Source organism: Microcaecilia unicolor, chromosome 1 (genome assembly GCF_901765095.1).
Source record: "Microcaecilia unicolor chromosome 1, aMicUni1.1, whole genome shotgun sequence".
Classification (NCBI taxonomy): domain Eukaryota; kingdom Metazoa; phylum Chordata; class Amphibia; order Gymnophiona; family Siphonopidae; genus Microcaecilia; species Microcaecilia unicolor.
The window spans coordinates 462,591,745-462,616,111 of NC_044031.1; the positions used below are offsets into that span (position 1 = coordinate 462,591,745).

The 24,367-nt window shown below is 41.4% G+C and overlaps 1 protein-coding gene across 12 annotated transcripts in view; it reads left to right on the forward strand.

Annotated features, from left to right (window-relative positions):
- PTPRM (protein tyrosine phosphatase receptor type M) overlaps nt 1-24,367 on the forward strand; it is a 1,370,833-nt gene that overhangs the window by 1,280,591 nt on the left and 65,875 nt on the right. For all 12 annotated transcript variants that reach the window (XM_030213239.1, XM_030213256.1, XM_030213265.1 and 9 more), the window contains 2 exons: nt 14,719-14,835; nt 21,215-21,369. In XM_030213239.1, coding sequence (XP_030069099.1) covers nt 14,719-14,835; nt 21,215-21,369 — 272 coding nt within the window. The remainder of the gene's footprint in view (nt 1-14,718; nt 14,836-21,214; nt 21,370-24,367) is intronic.

Genomic DNA, 24,367 nt, shown 5'->3' on the forward strand with positions numbered 1-24,367 from the left:
AGGGAGGCCTTAGGTATCAAGGTTCCAAAGGGACTGAGGATTTTCTTATTTTGTTTTGTTTCTGGGGAGTTGGAGGAGGACACTCCTGAAGAACTCATTAAAGTCTAGTTTTCGTGGATAGGTAAGTCATTTTGAGGAAGCAGCATGTTGCTCAGCCCCCAATGTTGAAGGACTGGCATACTGAGCTGTGGAATATAATAAGAGTTTCACTTACTCTCTGCAAAGGGTAGGGTGAAATATGAGTCCACTGTTACCAAATGGGACCCTATAATGCAGCTCTTTAAGCCCTGGTTGGGAGGTTTGAAGCATCCTGAATGTCCTCTGCATGTCGTATTTCTTCTTCTTCTTCTCCCTCCTCTTCTATCTGTCCCACCCATCTCTTATCTCTGTCCTTTCTCTCCTTCACACTCCCTTCTCCTTCAGCTTCATAAGTATTGCCACACTGGGACAGACCAAAGATCCATCAAGCCCAGCATTCTGTTTCCAACAGTGGCCGATCCAGGTCACAAATATCTGTCAAGATCCCCAAAAAGCTCAATACATTTTAAGCTGCTTATCCCAGAAATAAACAGTGAATTTTCCCCGAGTCATTTTAATAATGGTCTATGGACTTTTCCTTTAGGAAGCCATCTAGACCCTTTTTAAACTCCACTAAGCTAACCACCTTTTTACCAAATTCTCTGGCAATGAATTCCAAAGTTTAATTACACGTTGAGTGAAGAAACATTTACTCCGATTCGTATTAAATTTACTACTTTGTAGCTTCATCGCATGCCCCTAGTCCTAGTATTTTTTGAAAGAGTAAACAAACAATTCACGTCTACTTGTTCCACTCCACTCATTATTTTATAGACCTCTATCATATCTCCCCTCAGCCATCTCTTCTCCAAGCTGAAGAGCCCTAGATGCTTCAGCCTTTCCTCATAGTGGAGTCGCCCCATCCCCTTTATCATTTTCATTGCCCTTCTCTATACCTTTTCAATTCCACTATATCTTTTGAGATGCAGCGACCAGTATTGAACACAATATTCTAGGTGTGGTCGCACCATGGACCGATACAAAGGCATTATAACATCCTCACTTTTGTTTTCCATTCCTTCCCTAATAATACCTAACATTTTATTTGCTTTCTTAGCCGCCGCAGCACACTGAGCAAAGAATTTCAACGTATCATCAACAACGATGCCAAGATCCCTTTCTTGGTCGGTGACTCCTAACATGGAACCTTGCATTACATAGATATAGTTTGGGTTCCTCTTTCCCACATGCATCAATTTGCACTTGCTCACATTAAACATCATCTGCCATTTAGACACCCAGACTCCCAGCCTAGTAAGGTCCTCTTGTAATTTTTCACAATCCTCTCGTGATTTAACAACTTTGAATAACTTTCAGGCTCATTTTCAAAAGAGAAGGACGCCCATCTTTCAACACAAATCGGAAGATGGGCATCCTTCTCACCGGGTCGCCCAAATCGGCATTATCGAAAGCCGGTTTTGGGCGTCCTCAACTGCTTTCCGTCGCAGGGACGACCAAAGTTCACTGGGGCATGTCGGAGGCATAGCGAAGGCGGGACTTGGGCGTGCCTAACACATGGAACTCGACCCATAATGGAAAAAAAGGGGGGTCCCTGATGAGCACTTGGACGACTTTACCTGGTCCTGTTTTTCTTACCACCAAGCCACAAAAATGTGCCTGAACTGACCAGATGACCACCGAAGAGAATCGGGGATCACTTCCCCTTACTCCCCCAGTGGTCACTAACCCCCTCCCACCCTCAAAAAACATCTTTAAAAATATTTTGTTCCAGCCTCTATGCCAGCCTCAAATGTCATACTGAGGTTCATCACAGCAGTATGCAGGTCCCTGGAGCAGTTTTAGTGGGTGCAGTGCACTTCAGGCAGGCAGACCCAGGCCCATCCCCCCCAAACCTGTTCTACTTGTGGTGGTAAATGTGAGCCCTCCAGAACCCACCACAAACCCACTGTACCCACATCTAGTGCCCCCCTTCACCCGTAAGGGCTATGGTAGTGGTGTACAGTTGTGGGTAGTGGGTTTTGTGGGGGGGGGGGGGTTGGGGGACTCCGCACACAAAGTAAGGGAGCTATGTACCTGGGAGCAATTTCTGAAGTCCACTGCAGTGCCCCCTAGGGTGCCCGGTTGGTGTCCTGGCATGTGAGGGGGACCAGTGCACTACGAATGCTGGCTCCTCCCACGACCAAAGAGCTTGCATTTGGTCGTTTCTGAGATGGGCATCCTTGGTTTCCATTATCACCAAAAATCAGAAATGACCAAGTCTAGGGACGACCATCTCTAAGGATGACCTAAATGTCAAGATTTGGGCATCCCCAACCGTATTATCCATCCATCTTGCTTCGATAATACGGGTTTCCCTCGCCCCTCCACTGTGAGGTTTTGCGAGGATGTCCTCAGCAAAACTTGGGCATCCCTTTCGATTATGCCCCTCAAAGTCATCCAGAGCAACATTCCACATTATCTGTCTACCCTTATCATACCCTATACCCCAGCTCAAGTTTTTCATTCTGCTCAAGAATTTCATCTCATTGTTCCCTCAGCTTACTGAGCTGGTCTTGAATCTACTAGGCAATTAGCCTTTTTTTTCTGTTTCATTCCGTTCTCGTGAAACCCCTTACACATCTGTCTATGCTTGGAATGTCCAAGCCCAAAGTTTAGAATGGGCCTGAAAACTTATTTTCACAATCTTTCAGCAGGATATTGGAAGCCATGAGTTCATGCCAGTGACCAGAGTTGCTTACCTGTCTTTTCTTTAGTTTGTATGTTTTCTTCTTTTCTGTTCTTCTTAGCAGCTTAGGCATTCTTCTTCCTATTCTTTCTCTCTTGCTACCTTCTGTCGTGTCACAATATGGTGTTCTATTCTATACTCTAAACTTTATCTTGTAAATTGCTTTGATTGTGCCACTGAAAGACAGTCTATTAAGCTCAATTAAACATAAACATAAACCTATTCCTATTCTCTGTTTTTTTGTTGTTTTTTTTGTCTTTTAGCCAATTTGCAGTCTAGTAAAGGGCATTGTCTCTAATTCCATGACTTTTTAATTTCCTAAGGCATTTCTCATGAATGCCTTCTGAAAATTTAAATACATGATAAATGAACCAGCACACTATTACATGTGTTTGTTCACACTTTTAAAAAAAATCTAATGAAGCATGCCATATCAAGATACTGGAACAAGAAAGTTCCACCTTTGTCTCAGTAAAAGTAAATGACCTATTCCAAGGTAGAGTATGTAGTAATGATTTACGTTTTATTAATTTTTCCTATGATCAGCTTATATCTCAGCAGGAGATGCTAGTACAGTGCTTAGTTCAAATGTTAAATGTGTTTGTTGATTTGTTCCCTAATTTACTAGTGTTTATTGTATGCCTAGATTCCTAGTTTTAACCTTACCTTTTAGTTGGAAATTAACTGAGATTCTGGAAACATCTGTGATTGAGTGGACTACCAAAGCTATCCTAGTAACAACTTCTGCAGTAGCTTTTGAAAGGATAGAATGTGAAATTATTCCTTAAAGCTTTCAATGATCTAGTCCATGGAATTAAAATAAGTATCTTTCTTGATTTGTCTCCTGCAGCTTAAAGTATAAGGAAAAAATTTCTGTCTTCATTTTATTTAATGAATTTTCCTGGTTGTGGCTTTCTTCGTAAAAGTTCCTTGAAAATGTATTGTTAAACACCGCTGTAAGACTTCTGATTTTCTTGAATTAGGTCATTTGAGTGTTTTTTTTTTCTGCAAGGCAAAAGAGCTAATGCGGAGAATTTGTTCTCTGTGTCACCATCTTCACCTTCTTTATAATGTATTGACCTCTGGTTTAATAGTAAAGCATTTGTGCATAAGGCTATAATTTGGGTGTTATTTTCACTAATTTTTACTTGTTAGATGAGTTGCTCCTCTTTCAAGATATGGACTATAATGCTGCAGGGTTTAATCAGAGCTCCCAGGCTTCCCACAGTTGTACAACCCTGGGAGAATCCGCATAATTAATCTATTGCTGCATAATTTACAAGCTTCACAATCAACAAACCTGAAATTCCCTTGCTAGTAATTTAGTCATGTGAAGAAAGTTGCATGATGCCTGCAGAGCTCATTCTGCCTCAGCCTGGAACTCTGCTGTATGTTGGTTGGCTCTCTCTAACAGCCAATCAGCCCAGGCAGCATGCAGTTCACTCTTTAGAGCATGCATTAGTTTAAAAAGAAAGAGAAAAACAGTTCTTTCCAGGTCCATTAAAGTTATTGCTGCTACCATCTAAGTGTTGAAGAAATAAAAATGACTATTTTCTGTGCTACTGCTACACTGATTCCATCTAAGAGGAATGCATTGCACTTCTGAAAATTATTTTTATTATAGGGTGTAGTTATCAACATGGGCCACGGAGTAACAAGCGAGGCTGGGTGATCCAAGATGGCCGCAATCTGTTAAGTCGCTGCGAGTCTCGTTTTCTTTATTCTAAAGAATGCCTAAACGAAGCGGGAGATTAGCGGGTAGAGCTTCCCCGCTAACTCCCTCATTACCTGGTCCTTTAGATCGATACTTGAGACTGCAGGGAGTTCACCGGGGCGTCAGCGAAATGGAGACTTTGGCGCTCCCTGGCCTGGATGTTACTCTCAGCCCCGCTGAACGCACTCCCCCTCCCCAGCTGATAGGCGCCAGTTCTTTAATTGTGGATTCGACGGGGTCCACCCCGGAAAAGGTTAGGGGCCCAGAAGATCGCCGAATGGAAGCTTCGCTTACAACAGAGGTGGGACTGGAGGGCAGTTTGCCCGTGGAAACGCCGCGGATCGAGGGGAGAGGAGCAGAGGGGCAGAGCGGGGCCCGTGACCAGCCTGTAAGGTTTGAAATTCCAAAAGAATTTGTGGTTAGACCAAAAGATGTGACATTAGAAGCTTTGTGGGACCTGGTTTCTAACCTAGGACAAGTTTTCCTGAAACAGATAAATGAAGTACAGCCTAAAGTTAAATCTTTGGAAAGTGACTTGGTAAAGAAAGATGAGCAGATTAAGGACTTGAATGGGAAAGTTGTTAATTTGGATCAAAGGATTATGAAGCTTGAAACGGTACAACCTATTATAATGAAAGATTTGACGAGCCTCAGGGATAAAATGGAAAATTTTGATAATTACACTAAAAACCACAACCTGAGATTTGTCAATTTTCCTAAACTTCAAAATGTTGCTCCTCTTGATATGTTGAAACGCTATATGCGTGAAAATTTATTAATTCCTGAACAGAATTTACCACCAATGACTATGGTTTATTACATTCCTGAGAAAGAAACGATTCAACCTGAAGTTCCGATAAATGTTTCTCTTTTGCTTGAGACCTCAGATACTGAACTAGCGACTGCAGCTACATTGGTGGTGACAGTTGCATTATTACCCGACAAGAACTGGATCTTTCGTCTGTTTTTCCGAAATAAAGATAAACCCTTTTTGGGTTTAAAAGTTTTACTGTTTCCTGATGTGTCCAAGGAGACAAGACGACGAAGGAAACAATTCTTGCTCCTTAGACCTGAACTTCTACACTTGGGGGGGTACCTTTTTTTTAAGATACCCCTGCAAGTGTATAATAAAGTTTAGAGATAAAAAATATGTATTTACAGAGCCGGCTCATGTGTCAGCGCTCATAACCTCAGCAAAAGTGGATAAGCGTTAACTATAAGAGTCCACTCCGCTTAACAGAATTTGCAGAATTTCTTTCTTTGATTATCCTTTAGATATTTTGTCTCCGGTAGATTTCTGAAATCTTGGATCACAATTTATGGGCTTGAGTATAGTTTACCTGTTAATGTGAAGCTTTTTAAGCTTCACCTTTTACCTTTTTTGTTTTATTATTATGTTTATATATTTTGCTGTTTATTAGATACTTTTCCTGAACAAGAGGATTGTCTTGTAAAACATTGGATAATATAAAAAAAAAAAAACATGGGCCACCATTAAAGTTGTATTGTTATACTACAAGGGGGGTAGTTATCAATGTAGGCTACTATTAAGATGTGTTATTGTACTATTAACCCCAGTTTTTAGTAACTAGGTCCACTAAAATAGCGCATGTTAGTTGTAAAATAACATATCTTACAGTATCCCATATTGATAAATGCTCACCCTAGTTACTAATAATTGGGATTGGGAGCCTACTAGGGACAGAGAAAGTATCTGTATATAATATGTAAACCACCATGGTTGTGAGACAGCATGGGCATAATTATACATATATAAGAAATTATATTAAGTGTTAATTCTGTTTAAAAATCTGGGGTTTAAAAGTTTGGTTTAGTTCTGCAAGTGATGGAGGAATGTCATCTGGTTTAGATTATTTAGAAATCCAGCGTTGCCAGGCTAAAGGTTAGAAAGGTCAGAGACAGAAACTTCTTTGACCCTTTGTGAGTGATGGATTGCTAAATGCTGGCACATCTGTATACTATTATGAATGAACAAAGCATGAGCCAGATATACTGTAGTTTAAAGCTGTTTAAATAATTCTAGATATTCTTGAATTCTGATTTCTGTGTATTTTAGAATATGTCTTATAGGGAATACTGATTCTGTTTATTGTAGAATATGTTTATTCTGTGTAGTTAATATGTAGAATACCTTTTTAAATCTAATGTTTGTTCAACTCTTTGCCTTACGTTCTGAGTAGAACTGCAGTGAAAAGACCAGCATATGGTTTGAGTTTTCTGCAGTCCTGGCTGGTTGGGTGAAAAAGGTCAGGAAAAGTCTTAATTATAGGTAAATGTAGGAATGGTCCTGAAAGTAATAACAGACTATATCTGTATGCTATTAAGTAAGACTGGCCCTTGACCCCTTAATGAATGCCAGAGTCCAGTTAGCAGTTTCAGCTATGACTGGGATTATAGCAAAATGTAAGAATATCCCTTAGCCCCTAAATGAACCCAGTTTAAGCTATAGCTGAGAAATTAATCATAATAAAATGTAAGAGATGGGAGCCACAATGTCTAGCATGAGGGGCCCCAGGTCATAGGTCAGTTTGAGAAATATCAAACCTATGTAACTGATATTTTTAAAGTAATGATTGGCTGAGGCAAGGTAACCAATCTATTCTTTACCATCTGGAAAGTAAGGGGGGCTAGAGGTTAGGACTGTATTTAAGTGGGAGTAGAAGCAGCTTACGTCAGAAGGAACAGACAGAAGAAAGAGAGCTGAAGGAAGACAGACAGCAGAAGAAGAGAAGCAGCTGAGACAGAAGCCACGAGACACAAAGAGCTGAGAGAGAGAGAGAAGAGAGCTAGAATTGATGTCCTACTTTGTTTGCTGGCAAATAAAGAAGATTTCTCCCTCATTCTGGTGTGTGCTGCTTGACTCCTGAAGTACCACAGATTCTGCTAACAATAGGGGTAATTCATGCATCAATTCCTGCAACAGTTGTATCACAGAAAGGCGGTATATCAAGTGTATGACCCATACCATAACAATAAAATGGTACATCTTAACAGTAACCCACTTTGATAACTTTTCTCCATGTTACTTTTTTATATTTTTATAAATAAGTGTGTGCATAGGCGCCCGGTATAAGAGGCTTGGACAGGCTAAGCCTCCCCTGCTGTGCTCTGAGGGGTTTAAATTGTTGATTTACCTCCATCCTCACAGCAGGAGCTGCAGTGAAAGTCCTCTAGCCTTGTGTAACCAATTGTAGAAATTGGTTTATGGTTTGTTTACCTTACTGCTGGGGAGAGCAGGGGAGGGGGGGTGGTGGCTGGAGGTGGCCTGTGTTGCCAGGGAGATATTTAAGGAGGATGACTTCCTGACCTGCACTGAGAACAGATAGCAGCAGATACTGGGCCAGCATGATCAGAAAAAAAGTCACCAGACAACAAAGGTAGAAAAGATCATTTTATTTTCATTATAGTGTTTGGAATATGTACACTTTGAGAATCAGGTGCTCAACATTAAAAGTTTATATTTATTTACTTATTTATGGCATTTTATCCCACATTAAACATGAATTAGGGTGTTTTGTGGCTGTACATGAGAATTGTGATATTATGATCCCTTGTTTCATATTGTTGACGGTCTGCATTTTCCGTATGGGTGGTATATTGGTGTATTAGGTTCTGCCCAGTGTAATATTTATGGTACAGTAAGGTTCTGAGTGTGATTTTGCACAAAGTTGTGCATAGTGTTTTGCAGTTGAGCAATTGTGCTTAGAATATGCTTTGAGCAACCACTTTATTCTTTGACATATGATACATATCTAATATCTAAATTTAATAAAAGGTATTAATTGTGACTTTTATTTTGATTTATTTATTTTTTCTGTGTGTTATCAGACAATTATGGATTTAAGCTCCACCCCTGGCCCCACCCCTAACCCCACCCCCTTTAGCCTCCCCAAACAGTTGGGCCACCGACCGCCTTTGAGTGTGTGTTATGTATACTTTGTTTAACCTAGTTCCCTTTTGTATCTTTTTTATTTATATTTCACTAAATGTTGAATCCCCAACCCCAAACTGCTGCTCAGCAGCATAGGGAACCCTTGATAGCTTAGAGAACTAGAAGGATGAGTTTGCTGAGATTATCCCTCAGAACCTCTCCATTGCTTACTTAAGGCCTCTTTTACAAAGCTGCGCTACTGATTCTCGGTGCGGCAAATGAGAGGAAACCTATTCAGTTCCATTGGGCTTCCTCTCATTTGCCGCACGGGAATCACTAGCACAGCATTGTAAAAGAAGCCCTTAGGTTCCCAAGTTATAGCTCTAAAGGGCCAAATGCATCAACTCTGCATTGGGACTACAGTGCCATAAATGGGGGAGGGGAAGACTGAACAGGAAAGTATGCAAGACTCCCAGCTACAAAGGTGAAGTGTGTTGATTTTTAAAACAATGTGAAAGATTTTCAATGAAAATAGAGTTTTTGCATAAGAGAGAAATGAAACGTTATGCAAAATTATACCAAATTTGCACAAAATTATTTGAAAACATGGCTTTTTAGGAAGTACCTGATTGGAAATGCTTGATTTTGTTGTTTTACTCTTTTGTTATGTGATTTTATATTGTATGTTATTTGAACCTTTATTTTCTTTTGTAATTCCTGCAATTGATCAGCGACTATCACTTCTGCAACTTTTGTGACAGAAGGCAAATTAGCACTGGACGGTAGTTACAACTCAACTGATTATTCAGGGTAGCATTTTTAAAGTAATGGAGACATGGTAATCCTCCCCACTTGCTTTTTAAAAACCCCATTCTTTAGTGATTGGTTTACTATAAGAAATAACAATCTCACCAAAGATTTAAATAGGGATGGACTCAGTCCAGAGAGTGGCTAATAAAATGATCAGTGGTCTTCATCATAAAATGTATATCAAATCCCATCCTCTTTCCCTTTCCCTTTTATCATAAAATGTATGGGGGCAGACTTAAGATTTCAATATATATACTTTGGAAGAAGGAAGAGAGGAGATGTGATTTAGACGTTTTAATACCTCCATGGTAAAAATGCTCAGAAGGTGAGTCTCTTTCAATTGAAAGGAAGCTCTGGATTGAGGGGGGCATAGGATGAAGGTGAAAGATGACAGACTCAGAAGTAACCTGAGGAAATATTTCTTCAAGGAAAAGGTGGTGAACTTGAGGCAAGTACATAGGATCTCTAAGGGAGAGGAAAGGATAGTAGATGGTGTAGATGGACAGACTGGATAGACCAAATGGTCTTTATCTGCCTTCATTTTTCTATGTTTCTGTGTAGAATCTTGAAAAATATGCCACAACAAACCATGAGCTACTGGTATGACTGATTATTTTGTTGACTAATTTTCCTCAATGGGTACTGCCTTTTGCTGGTAGCTGCTGCCTGTTCATTGCCTGTTATGTGCACCTCATGAGAATGCAAGTGCTACATGGTCAGTAGCAGGTACACAGGAAGTTTACAACACCAATATATTTTTAAGGGAAACAACTTCTGGATTATAAAAATGAATGATGCTAGTTTTATAGTCACTTTAAGTGTTAGTTTTTAACTGTATTTCCATATGCAGTATTTCTATATGTAAGTTTTATTATTTTGTAAATGTGAATTTAGGCCCTCTCAACGAAAGTATAAAGGAAAACATAGGTAAGTTTGGAGTCAAACTTTGAACATTAATGAAGATTTACAGAAATGCTGACCACCGTGGGCTGAATATCGAGGGCTAAGTGTCTAAAATAGATCATTCTGTACATAGTATTGTCTCCCAAACCTGTTTTGGACACTCAATAGTCAGTTAGGTTTTTAGGATGAATATGCATGAAATAAATTTGCATATGATGGGTCTCCAATGCACACAGAAGTAAAAGTGAATTGATTTGTTTTCTCTTTCAGAAACTACAAAGCATAGGCGGTCAGTGGCCCAACTGTTTGGGGAGGCTAAAGGGGGTGGGGTTAGGGGTGGGGCCAGGGGCCGAGCTTACAACCATAATTGTGTGACAACACAAACAAAAAAATAAGTAAAAATAAAATAGTCACAATTAATACCTTTTATTAAATTTAGATATTAGATATGTATCATATGTCAAAGAATAAAGTGGTTGCTCAAAGCATATACTAACCACAATTGCTCAACTGCAAAACACTATGCACAACTTTGTGCAAAAACACACTCAGAACCTTACTGTACCATAAATATTACATTGGGCAGACCCTAATGCACCAATTTACCACCCATATGGAAAATGCAGACTGTCAACAAGTTGAAACAAGGGATCATAATATCACAATTCTCATGTAGAGCCACAAAACACCCTTTTAGGGTGGATAGTGTTCACATTGAGCTCCTTTTATTAACGACCATATGTAGATCCTTCAAGAGGTAGTGTGTCATGATTTAGGCTCTACACCCTTTCTGATGTTTTGATGCCACCTCAGTAAGGCCAACACACGATCTCTCCACTACAAAATACTATACACAAACTTGTGCAAAAACACAGTCATAACCTTACCAAACCATAACAGCACTAATTCCAAGGACAGGATGAGCTACAACCTTATGCGTGGAAAGGCAGCACTATAATTACACCGGGCTCTAAAACACCAGTATACCAGTACCAGTGAAACAAAAAAAAAAACAAATCAAAACAAAAAGGGCTGCAAATACTACACGCTAGCAGAATACTGCATCTTGATCACGCATGAAAAACACATGACACAAAAGATATGAAGGCAAAATACTGAACTGGAAAGTTACCTCAAGTAGTCAGACTCAGCATGCAGCAATACTAGAAAAATTGAAACTTGCATGCAAAATATCACACTGATGCACATTTCCAAAAGCTGACATATTCCAATTAATAAATTCTGAATAAAAAATGTTTTCTACCTTTGCTGTCTGAGCATTTAGTTTTTCTATTAGCTTTGTTCAAAGTGTCTTCTGTTTTATGCAGTGTCTTCTTTCCATTTGATATTTTTTCTCTTACCATGTCCACCATCCTTCTGTGTCCTTATGCGTCCTGTCTACCATCTGTAGCCCTGTCCCTATCCTTTCTCCAGTTTCAACATATGCCCTCAAAGTGTTCCAATCCAGCCCTTACATTCAGCAATTTCCCTTCCATCCATATCCAGCATTTCTTCTCACTCCCCTCTCCTCCATCCATGTGCATCTACTTCCTCTGTCTTCCCTCCCCTCCATCCATGACCAGCATTTCTCCTCTCTCCCTTCCACTCCATCTGTGTGCATCTCCTTCCTTTGTCTTTCCTTCCCTCCATCCTTGTCCAACATTTCTCCTCTCTTCCCTGCCCTCCACTCCATCCATGTCCAGCATTTCTCCTCCCTTCCCTCCCCTCCACGCCATACATGTCCAGCATTTCTCCTCCCTTCCTTCCCCTCCATCCATGTGTATCTCCTTCCTAACTTCCCTCCCTTCCATCCATCCATCCATCCATGTCCAACAATTCTCCTCTCTCCCCTGCCATCCCCTCCATCCATCCATGTCCAACGTCTCTTCTCTCCCCCTGCCCTCCCCTCCATCCATCCATGGCCAGCAATTCTCCTCTCTCCCTGCCCTCCCCTCCTCTCCAGCGATCTCTTTTCTCTCCCCCTGCCCTCCCCTTCTCTCCATGTCCAGCGATCTGTTCTCTCCCCCTGCCCTCCCCTCCTCTCCAGTGATCTGTTCTCTCCCCTGCCCTCCCCTTCTCTCCATGTCCTGCGATCTGTTCTCTCCCCCTGCCCTCCCCTCCTCTCCATGTCCAGTGATCTGTTCTCTCCCCCCCTGCCCTCCCTCAGCTCCCCGACAGCCCTCCTCTCCGTTCCTTCCTGCCCCCCCCCCCCAAGCGTTTAACTCTTTTACTGTCCGTGGCAGTGACGTCAGTAAAGAAGAAGGCACTACAGGCTCGCCTCCAGCTTCTCCCTTCCCTCTTCACACAGTGTCCCGCCCTTGCGGAAACAGGAAATGCATCATCAGAGAAGGTGGGACACTGTGTGAAGAGGGAAGGGAGAAGCTGGAGCCAGAGGTGAGCCTGCAGTGCCTTCTTCCTCACTGACATCGCTGGCACGGAAGGTAAAAGACACGTGGGAGGGAGGAAGGAACGGAGAGGAGGAGGGCTGCCGGTCGGGGAGCTGAGTCGGGAGGGAATGAGCCCTGTGCTTGTGGGGATAGCAGGGGAAGGTCACGGTTGGGCTCCAAGCCTCCTATACGGGGCGCCTATGCTACAAAGAGTAGGAGATACTCAATGAAGTTATATGGAAATACTTTTAAAACAAATAGGAGGGAATATTTTTTCACTCAACAAATAGTTAAGCTGTGGAATTCGTTGCCAGAGGGTGTGGTAACAGCAATTAGCAAATCTGGGTTTTAAAAAGGTTTGGACCAGTACCTGGAGGAAAAGTCCATAGTCTGCTATTGATGTAGACATTGGGAAGCCACTGCTTGCCCTGGGATTGGTAGCATGGAATATTGCTACTATTTGGGTTTCTGCCAGGTACTTGTGACCTGGATTGGCCACTGTTGGAAACAGGATACTGGGCTAGATGGACCACTGGTCTGATCCAGTACGGCTATTCTTATGTTGTTATACATATTTATTGTGGATATCCTGAAACCTGAATTCACTATGGATTTCCCAGGGCTGATGTGGGAGACCCTGGCACATAGAAAAGCTTATTGGTGTTTCTTTTGGGCATGAATTTGTCTGCTCATGTTTAGTTTACCCATAAAGGTCATTTGTCACAAATTAGTAATTTAGAGGAAAAATTTGAATCTGGTTCTATTTGTAAACAACACTAAAGATTAGAGGAATTTGCTTGATATTATACTTTCTTTTAATTTTGTGTATACCCTTTTAATATTACAGAAGAGAGAATGGATAGCTGTTTCCTTCAGTAGCTTCTGTGTTAATGTACAAATTAATTTTAAGCACTAACTAGTGACTCATTCTAGTGTAATTGATAACGGTGTCTCTCATATAGTTCATAAGCAAATAGACCTTCAAGGGAGAAAGCATAAATCCTATCTAGGAAAGCCAAGTCTGCAATCCTGCTTGTCGCTGCAGTATTTTAGAGAAGATTAAATTTATCATATTCCAGACTTATATTCATTGGTGTTTTTACCTAAATCTGTTGCTCAGCCATTTCTCTAACCTTTCCCTCCCACCCATCTGGCTCTGTATGTGGCGTGTTGCTGCAGAACATGCATGGACATGGATGCCGTTTATTAAATATACCCCGCAATGAGAGTCCTGCAGATCCCATTAAGGTATGATTTGGAACACAAATCAAAATCCAAAAAAATACCAATTGCTCATATGTGATGTACCATCATACCAGAGGCAAACAGCTATTTGGTCATAACAGTTAGTTTTCTTGTCTCACAAATTATAATACTTCCAATGCTCAGCTACTTTCACCAGTCCTGCTAAAAGGTGAAAGAAAAGCAGGATTGGTAAAAGTAACTGAACATTGGAAGGTTTGGGGGGATAATTCAGATTGGAAGATAAGTGTTGTATTATTTGTTAAAAAGTCTGAATTCAGGCACATGGGATAGAGCACATTATACACTGAAGGGTCCTTTTACTAAGCCATGTAAGTGTCTACGCATGCCAAAATGAAGTTACCACCCAACTGCCTCGTGGCTCTTGTGGTAATTTCATTTTAGCACGTGTCTGATACACGCGTCTGAAAAATATTTTTTCTTTTTGGGCGCGTGTAACGGACACACGACAAATGGCATTTGGCACCCGTAGGTCATTACTGCCCAGTTACCGCATGAGTCTTTACCGCTAGGTCATGGCTGGCGGTAAGGTCTCAAACCCAAAATGAATGCGCGGTAATTTTCATTTTGCTGCATGTCCATTTTCGGCACAAATTTTTAAAAAGGCTGTTTTTACAGGCACACTAAAAAATGGATCAGCGCACACCCAAAACCCACGCCTACACTGCCGCAAGCCATTTTTCAGCGCACCTTTATAAAAGGACCCCCGAGTAATTTTTGAAATTTGAGGACCACTGATTCAATTTTGAGAGGCAAGAAAGCTGTTATAACCAAATACCTGTTGCCTCTGATATGATGGTCGATCACATATAAGCAAGAGTCATCAAGAGTCCCCTGAAATAAGTTTGTGGGCAACTCCACAAAAAACAGTGGGAACTTCCTGTGATGCCATGAGCAGAACTATACAAATCATTGCCAATCGGTACCACAGTCGTCTTCAGAAATATGAAGAGCTTATTTTTTTCTTCATTTGTGTTTCAAAAAGGTCAAGTGCTGCAAATACTGGCCAGATGACACCGAAATCTATAAAGATGTTAAAGTTACCCTAATTGAAACTGAGCTGTTGGCTGAATATGTGATTCGGACATTTGCAGTAGAAAAGGTAACGTTTCAATTCCTCACCTTGAATTTTACTTACATTGCCCTCATTTACAAACATGAACTTTAAAAGTATCTTAAATTATTCTCTATGTTGTGTTTTTTTACTATTAGCCACACTGATGGTCATAGGCAAATTGAGAGCCATCAAGTTTGTTAATGGATCCATTTTAGAAAGAATCAAAATGTCACTGACCAAATACATCTCTGATTTATCTGTTTAGAAAGATTGTGATGGAGTGGAGAAGGAAGGACATTTTTCTCTGTTTAATCTACTTTTCTGTGAGGGGGAAGTGAAGGAGGGGAGGCAGATATGATTGCATAGCTAATACCAAAGCTCAAAGTGGCTCTTCTCCAGAAAGAGATATGAATGTTGGGTTTTTTCTTCATTGTGATTTTTTATTGGACTGGAAGAGTAGCCTAGTGGTTAGTGCAGTGGACTTTGCTCCTGGGAAGCTGGGTTTATTTCCCAGTACAGCTCCTTATGACTCTGGGCAAGTCACTTAACCCTCCATTGCCCACAGGTACCAATAAGTACCTGTATATACTATGTAAACCACTTTAAATGTAGTTGCAAAAAACGCAGAAAGGCGGTATATCATTTCCCTTTCCTTTTTTTTTAAATCAAATTTAGCTAGCTGTTGTAAAAGTACCACTGTTCTGCAAATACTCACTTGATTTACATTGAACATATTGTTGTTGTTGTTGTTGTTGCTGTTATTATGTTCAAAGGGCGCACCCATGGGCGGAGCATGGCCGGGACATAGGTGATGCTCCCACTATCATTTTATTTTCTTTTTTTGTTACATTTGTACCCCGCGCTTTCCCACTCATAGCAGGTTCAATGCGGCTTACATATTATATACAGGTACTTATTTGTACCTGGGGCAATGGAGGGTTAAGTGACTTGCCCAGAGTCACAAGGAGCTGCCTGTGCCTGCAGTGGTCATGCATAACTTAGAGAATAACTATACGTTACGTGTATTCCTGCCGCACTTAAGTACTAACACTTAATGCCAGCTATGGCTGGCATAACTGCAAGTGCCTAAATGTTAGGCACGTTAATACCCAATTATGCTAGTATTCTATAAAAGAAAGTAGGCAACTACTTTCTTTTGAAGAACGACCCCTACCACATACCTTCTGGACACTTAAATGGAGACAACCAGTTATGGAATTGCCCCCTATCCCCCGGATTCTATATATGGCACCTGAAAGTCCACAAGGAAACCGAAGGTTATAACAATGTACATAACCAATTTGGTTAACTAGCTAATCAGTTCTGTTAATTGGATGCTAACAAGCAATTATCAGCACTAATTGGCATTAATTGAGATTTACGTGCACAACTCACTAACCCCGTGTTTACAAACTCGCACAGCACTGCCAACACAGCCCATTCAAAGTGAATGGGCTGTGTCAGCATTACTGCATCGGCAGCCTTGTAAACAAGGGCCCAATTGTATTCTATAACATGGTGCGCCTAAATTCTAGGTCACATAGTTGAAAAGGGGCATAGCCATTGGCGGGGCATGGGCGTCTCTAAAATCTATGTGCTTTATTATAGAATACACCAGATCTGCGCTTAATTTAGGCATCAGGATTTACACCAAGTAAAATATGGCCTAAATTGACACGACCAAATTTAGTCACATGGCGAGCTGCTCAGTGTATTCTGTATATCACATGGAAATTTAGATCTATTCTATAAACTTTAGGCATATTTTAGAGAATATGCCTAGGCATAATTTTTTCCTGCGCCGATTTTTCAGGCGCCATATATAAAATCTAGCCCTATGTGTGTAGAAGGTCTTCTCCTTGAACACTCCGATTGTCTTGAATATCATATGGGAATTTCACCATCTAACTCGAGCATCTACCATTCCCATAGCAAAGCTAGACTCGATGGAAGGCAGCGAGCATTGTGCCCCTGAATGTTGAACTCAGCTTTGAACTCATACTTGTAATTTTCTTCTACAAAGTTAATATTTTTAATTTTTAAATCCCAAGGAGATGCCTCTGCTGTAGAGCAGGGTGTGGGAGGATCTCCTGGGGATCACTATGATGGGAGCTAGCAGAGCAGCCTAAAGTGGGTGGACATGGAGAAAGTCCAGCCTGAGGGGGCAGGGTGAAAAGAGAAATAATGTTGAGCACTTTTAGAGTAGGGTCTTTGATTACCCAACTCCTGCCAAGACCCTGAGCACCAAGTGGGAATCCCAGACCTGGGGAGGCGGATCTCTGCAAAGGCAGGCTAGGTTTAGCATCTGCTCAGAAGCAGAGCGATAAGCATCAGTTTTCATGAGTGGGAAGCCAAGCATGTGAGAAAGGAGTGCTTGGTGGAAAAAGACACCTCAGGCAGGGGGAAGAGTGGGTGTGGAGGAGCTCCACTCTCGGTATGACTTTGCTTTGCCTTAAGCGGGACCACTGGTCTGGGATGGGACAGACTTATGATGAAGCCTAAGTGAATGTGACCTTTTCTATCTATGAACTATAAATATTAGTTCAATTGGACTGTTAAATGAACTGTTCATTTCCTTTTCATGTTGAATCAGTAAAGAGTTTTGAAGTTCATCTGCCATGACTGCTTGATTTATTTTCCTAAGTATGGGTTCCTGAGAGAACAGGGTGGGATACCCTCTTGCTTACCAGACATCTCTCCAGCCCCAGCTTGTGTTCAGCTCATGAGAGCTGAGTTTTTGTGAATCCTAGTCTGAGTACCTACCCCAAAGAGCTTAGCTGGCATCCTGAACTATATTGAGTGGGACCAGGCTTAAAGATATATGTTTTTTATGTCTTTACATCTCAACTGTGTATGTCCACCTTATGATTCCCTAATGTGCCTCTTATTACCCACTAGATTTTGAATTTCCCTTTGGAGTACAGTATATGGGCAAGAAGGTGAAGGCTGCAATTTTGATGGGAAGGGAGCTCAGAGCAGCACACCTCGATGGCTCCATAGAATGTGAAAACGAATATAAGAGCAATCCATCTTAATCAAACCCTCTGATCCTCTCATTCTGTAGGGTGTCAAATAAAGATGGATTGCTTTTCTATTTGTTTTTGGATTTGACTTCATTTTGATCTTTGAAGTCACTGGAGTGTACAGCTTTGAGTTCCCTCGATTTCGGTGTTTACACAAGCAGCACCAATTCTGAGCCTTCTATCCATTGTACTGGAATGGTGAGTTTGACTGCTCTCTAGTTTTAATTATCTGTCTGACTGGAGTCCTTTGGTACTGAGCCAGGAACAGGTTGTTTGGAAATATCACATCATTAGAATCTTCCCAATTAATTTGTATATTTAATCTTTAGTATGTTTCCACAGGGAGGATTTGTTAGATTATGATTTTTTTTTATTGCATTGTTTTCTTCTAAGAGAAACTATTCCTCATGGATACTATTATTCCTGCACATTTTATCAACCTGTGAATCTGACTGTACTTTAATTTCCATGTATTTTGTAATTAAAGTATCATGAATCCTACCGCTCTTAGGGCCCTGTTTACTAAGTAGCGTTATAGGCGCATTAACATTTTTAACATGTGTTAACCATGTACACACGTTAACCATGTATGTGCCTACAATATCCCTATAGGTGCCTATGTGGTTAGCGTGCACGCTAAGTGTAGGCACACTAAAAACACTAACACACCTTAGTAAACAGGGCCCTTATTTACTTAGCCAACTGCTTTGTAGATACAGATTTTCATACATTAAAAATATACATTAGACATTAAAAAATAAACTGAAGTGATTTACTGGAGTGATTCACGCACCATGGAGATCCCTTTGGCAGAGACATCGGATAATACCCAAATCTCATGTTATATAACAGCATCTTATAACAGATAATCGAATATACACAATCAGCTATACACTATAAGACTCCTGATGAAGGCGCACTTTAGCGCCGAAACGCAGCTGGGTTGAGTCAAGTTTGTCACTGTTTTTCTTGGAATAAAGGTTTGATTTTCAATATACGTCTACTCCGGTTTCTTGGAGGAGCCAACCTTTCCTACTCCTTGCTTTGTACACTTCCTTGCGTAGGATTTTAGCGTACTTCCACCTTTTTGGTGGTATTTCCCTTTTGAAGATATTCAGCTGGCAGCGTATTTTTAGGCAGCGGAAGCATTATTCCCAGATATTTGATGCTGGGCCATATCGTGCACTGGCATTGAATATCTGGGTTTATGTGGTCAGCTGTCTCCTATGCAGTTAAGTGTGATATTCAACACTAAAAAGATCGGACTGTGATTTATGTGGTCCGATTTAACCGCTTAACTTAGGCGATTAAGTGCTGAATATCTGTACTTAACCGCATAAGTGTGGACTGTACCCCCGGACCAGCCACAAAATAGCCAGCTTTCACTTTAGCGGTCTGTGATGATAACAGGTTAGTGCCGCTGAATATCAGCGGATAGCCCCACATAACAATTTAACCAGGCAGGAGCTGATTCTGGCTAGTTAAATCGCTATGAATATGAACCCCATAATATTCAGCAGTAGTTAAAAATATTTACCGGTATATTTTAACCAGTTAAAAGTGATTTCTGTGCCTTAGTGCATGCAACTTGTTTTAATAGTCACCGATTACCTCAGGTACAAAAACTAAAATTCTTAACCCTCCAGAGAGAGAAATACCTGCTGTACCTGAATTAAGTCTTGCCTCCATTCTGTACTTTTCTTTGAACTGGTGTTTTAGAAGCCCTATTCAGGATATATGCAGGTATTACATGTGCCTTTCTGCAATCTGTAGAAGGGGACAGGAACAAAATCTACATGTGTATTCCCCAATTCTAGAAAGGTAATGCCAGCGGCGTGCCAAGGGCAGGATGGTGTGTGCTGTTCGCCCCGGGTGCACGCTGCAGGGGGGGTGCAGGGAGCAGCCGCATGGCTGTCGGCTCTTCCAGCTCCCTTCTCCCTCTGATGTTACTTCCTGCTCTGGGGCAGAGGGAGCAGGGAACCGGTGGAGCTGACAGCTGCGTGGCAGCTTCCAGCACCCTAGAAGGTAAGAGGCAATGCACCCGAAGGGGGGGGGGTCTTGAGATGATGCACAGGGGGAACGACAACAACGCTGCACCCGGGGGGGGTAATGCAAGTGTATGTTCCAGTGTATCAACATTGGAATATATAGCTGCTCCCTGGCAGATATAGTTTTTTTTGGTGGGGGGGGGGGGGGGGGCGTTGTTACTGCCAAGATTGGAGGAGTAGCCTAGTGGTTAGAGCACCAGTCTTGACATTCAGAAGTGGCCAGTTCAACCCCAGTGCTGCTCCTTGTGATCTTGGGCAAGTCATTTAACCCTCCATTGCCTCAGGTACAACATTAGATTGTGAGCCCTACAGGGACAGAGAAATACCCAGCAGTGTACCTAAATGTAATTCACCTTGAGCTACTCCTGAAAACCTTGAGAGCAAAATCTAAATAAATATAGGAGGCATTGCTCACAACCTGCACTTTTAGAACAAAGTTGACAAACCTTTGTGCTTAATTTTCTCATATTAACTTTCTTCACTCTTATATATATATATATATATATATATATATATATATATATATATATATATATATATATATATATATATATATATATATATATATATAAAATTAACGTCTACAATAAAGTTCATGTGCTAATCTCCTCCCCTCATTGCATCATATGAGGGAAAGACTCTTCAGGGACCCAGAATGTTCCTCATTTTAGCCAATGGAAGGCCCATTTTGCTTTCCTTACTTTTTGGGGATCTTGCCACTGTTGGAAATGGGATGCTGGGCTTAATGGACCTTTGGTGTTTCCCAGTATGGCAATACTTATGCTATATGTGTATCAGACCTTTCAGTGTTAGAGCAGGAGTGGCATTGTTTGGTTTTTTTTTTGTTACATTTGTACCCCGCGCTTTCCCACTCGTGGCAGGCTCAATGCGGTGGGCAATGGAGGGTTAAGTGACTTGCCCAGAGTAATTTACCATGCTGCATTTTATAAATACACCACATAGTTTTAAGCTCCTCATATGACAGAATTCTATTTAGTACTTTACTGGTGATGTCATCCTATTCAGACATTGCTGGAGCAATTCCATTAAATGTGAAGCTGTTCAAAATGCATTTTAAACTTTCACTGCTGAAAGTGTAAAAACACTATCCATTTTGTGAATCATTTTTTTCTTTGGTTATTGCTGTTTTTGTAACAGTAGTGGGAGTGTGGGAGAGGTGCCAAGTTCTTTTTCAACATTTTTTTCTATACTTCTTGTAATTGCTATTTAAATTCATGCATTGTTTGCTCCAACTTGTTTTAGTAATTATGCATTTGATGGATATGGTAATCTAAAGGTGTTATAAAACATTTTATTTCTTTTTTCTCTACCTTACATTTTGTTAATGGACAGAGGGGTGCACATGAAATTCGAGAAATACGTCAGTTTCACTTCACTGGCTGGCCAGACCATGGTGTGCCATACCATGCTACAGGTCTTCTAGGATTTGTACGCCAAGTCAAATCTAAAAGCCCGCCCAATGCAGGGCCACTTGTCGTGCACTGCAGGTAAGCTTTATAAAAGATTAATCGGAGTCTTTGCAATGGTCTCTGAGATCTCAAAATTTCCAGTTTCATGAAACACTGGAAATGTGTAAACATTTTCTAAAAATGCTGACAATTTTGTGGAAGCTAAAATCTTATGGATTTCTTTGTCTCTCCTTTGAGTTTAGACTCCCATTAAAAAGGAATGCCAGAAAAATATATCTTAGCTTGGAATTTATGTTAGGGTCACTGCATATACCAAAAAAAAAATTGCACACCAGTATAGCTAAATTTTGTGAGTTAAGCTGAAATGTTGCTTCAGAACAGAAATATTAGCAAAATTATATGGCTAATCTAGTTTACAGCTGAACCATATCTTTTCTTCTACCATGAAAGAATGATGTTTAAAGCTTTTGAAAGCTTCTTCAGCTTAGGCACTACCACTTACGAATCTAATTAAAAAGGAGAACTTTGGCAGTGTAACCCTCATCAGATCTTGCAAAATGTATCAGATTATTTTCTGTTAACAAGCAGCATCAAGTCAGACGTACAAGTTGGTGACATCATCCAACAAAGGCAGGGCAGAACTGCTCTCCCAGATCTCAGAATTTAGTATAAAGCTCTGAGCATGTGCCGCATTCTCCTTAGCTTCTCAGTTTTGTTTCTTCCACTCTGCCAAATGGACATATGACAGAGCTGCCCCCCCCCCCCAAAAAAAATGTATTCCTTCATCAATCATATTAATGCCTGATCAGTATACTGTCAAGTTACTGCAAACACATTTTTTTGTGTGTGGGATGTCATCTTTTTGATTGTGTCTTCTCTATGTGGGAAACTTCCACCTTGAGGACCTCCATCCATTCTGCTTCACCTGTAGGGGTTGCAGTCATGAACTGGAAAACTGTATGTTCTGTATGGTTGTGTGATAGCCCATTGAAATAACTGGATTGAACATCTCCATAGTCAGGGATCTCCTTCGTGATTTTCTTCCTGCAGTAGTAGTACACCAGGCTACCTAAGGCATGAGGTGATCACCACCACTGTACTCAGAGCACTGCTTAAGGCAAATACTTCCTGCCTGCACAGAGGCCCAAGAGGTTTGGACACAGAAACATTAACGCAATCTACTGTTTCTTGCTCTGTTAATCTGAAGGTTTCAGTTAATTGTTCCTTCTTCATTTCTGATGTGCCCCATGATAATGAAGTGATACTTTGTTTTAGAATGCTACAGTATGGGAGCACAGCCAAATTTTGTGAACCAAATAGATCGGGTGTATTCTATAATAGTGCACATAGTTGTTGGTTTTGGTTTTTTTTAAACACCCACAACCCGCCCATTCCATGCCTATGGCCATGTCCCTTTTTTGACTATGCGCATTAGAATTTGCGTGCACCGCATTATAGAATACACCTAGAAAGTTGTGTGCATTAATTCTATTTAAGGCCAATTAGTGCTGCTAATTGGTTGTTAAGTACCAATTATCGGCGCTGTTTGGCTTGTTAATTAAGTTGTGAGTGTAATTTGGCCATGCAACCAAATTGGCGTGCACAACTTAAGACGTCATATATAGAATTTGGGGGTAATTCTATATATGGGTGCCAAGATTCTGTTACAGAATACTAGCATAAGTTGGCATCTATGTTCCTACATTTAAGCATTCCCACTTACGCAATGCCAATAGTAAGTATAAATACACACACCTAAATGTGGCACTTTAGAGTATAACTTACAGTATTCTATAAACTACGCCTAAAGTTTTGTGCAGTGTATAGAATACGCTCACATGCTGTTCTTGCAACTAAAATTTGCACCAAGTTAGGCACCTAAAACCAGACCTAAATACGTGTGCTTAAGTTATGCACATAAATATTGGCCCTGCCATTTCCCCACCCATGCTCCTCTCCTGTGAACGTCTCCTTGCTTTTACACACTAAGAGGCCCTTTTACTAAGGCACATGGGTGCCTGCGCACATACAACATGCATCAAATTGGAATTACCACCCAGCTAATGCGCACGCCCCAGGCAGTACTTCTATTTTTGACATGTGTCCAAAACACACATAGTAGAAATTTTCTACCCGGTGGTACATGCGCTGACGATTACCACCCGGTTAATATGTGAGACCTTACCACTAAGTCAATGGGTGGCGGTAAGGTCTCAGGCCAAAAATGGACACACACTGGTTTTAACTTTGCTGCACGTCCATTTTCGGCCACAAAAATGGCGGCGCCCAGCACTGCCCAGTGCATCCTGGGATGCGCTGGGCGGGGCTAGAGACCATATAAGGGAATTGCTCCCTTATATGGTCTGTAGACCCGCCCAGCACATCCCAGAATGCACTGGGTGGTGCTGGGCGCCGCCATTTTGCGGCGTCATCAACCCAACGAAGAGGAGGGAGGCAGGCTACCTCCCTCCTCCAACTAAGGTAGGGGGGCCGGGAGGGGGTTGTCTTTTACGCTGGACCACCAGGGACCACCAGGGATTGCTGGGTGGGAGGGGGAGGGGGTTTGGCTGGCTAGACCACCAGGGTTTTGGGGGGGATCATCTGGGGGACCGGAGGTCCACCGGACCTCCAGCCCCCTGTTGGCACTTGGCAGGTTTGCTTTGGGGAGGAACGGGGGCCTGCCAGCATGCAACTGCATGCTGGACAGGGCTCACCATTCCTCCCCAATGATCTGCAAACCCTAACGCCAGCTCGGAGCCGGCTGCTGATCATTGACGATGAATGTGCTGAGCCCTGTTTAGCATGCATTAGTTTTAGTTGTTACATTTGTATCCCACATTTTTCCACCTATTTGCAGGCTCAGTGTGGCTTACATAGTACCGTAAAGGCGTTTCCCAATTCAGTTGATAACAATACAAGGTTATATTGTGGTCAGGTGAGGTAGGTATGAATCAGGCGTCATGAGGGTCAAGGGAATGAAGATTGTAAATTGTCCAGTATGATCATTGGGTTATGCCGGTTGCTGGGTGTGGGGGATTTACGTTGGATTGGTGGGACAGGCCTTTTTGAAGAGGTG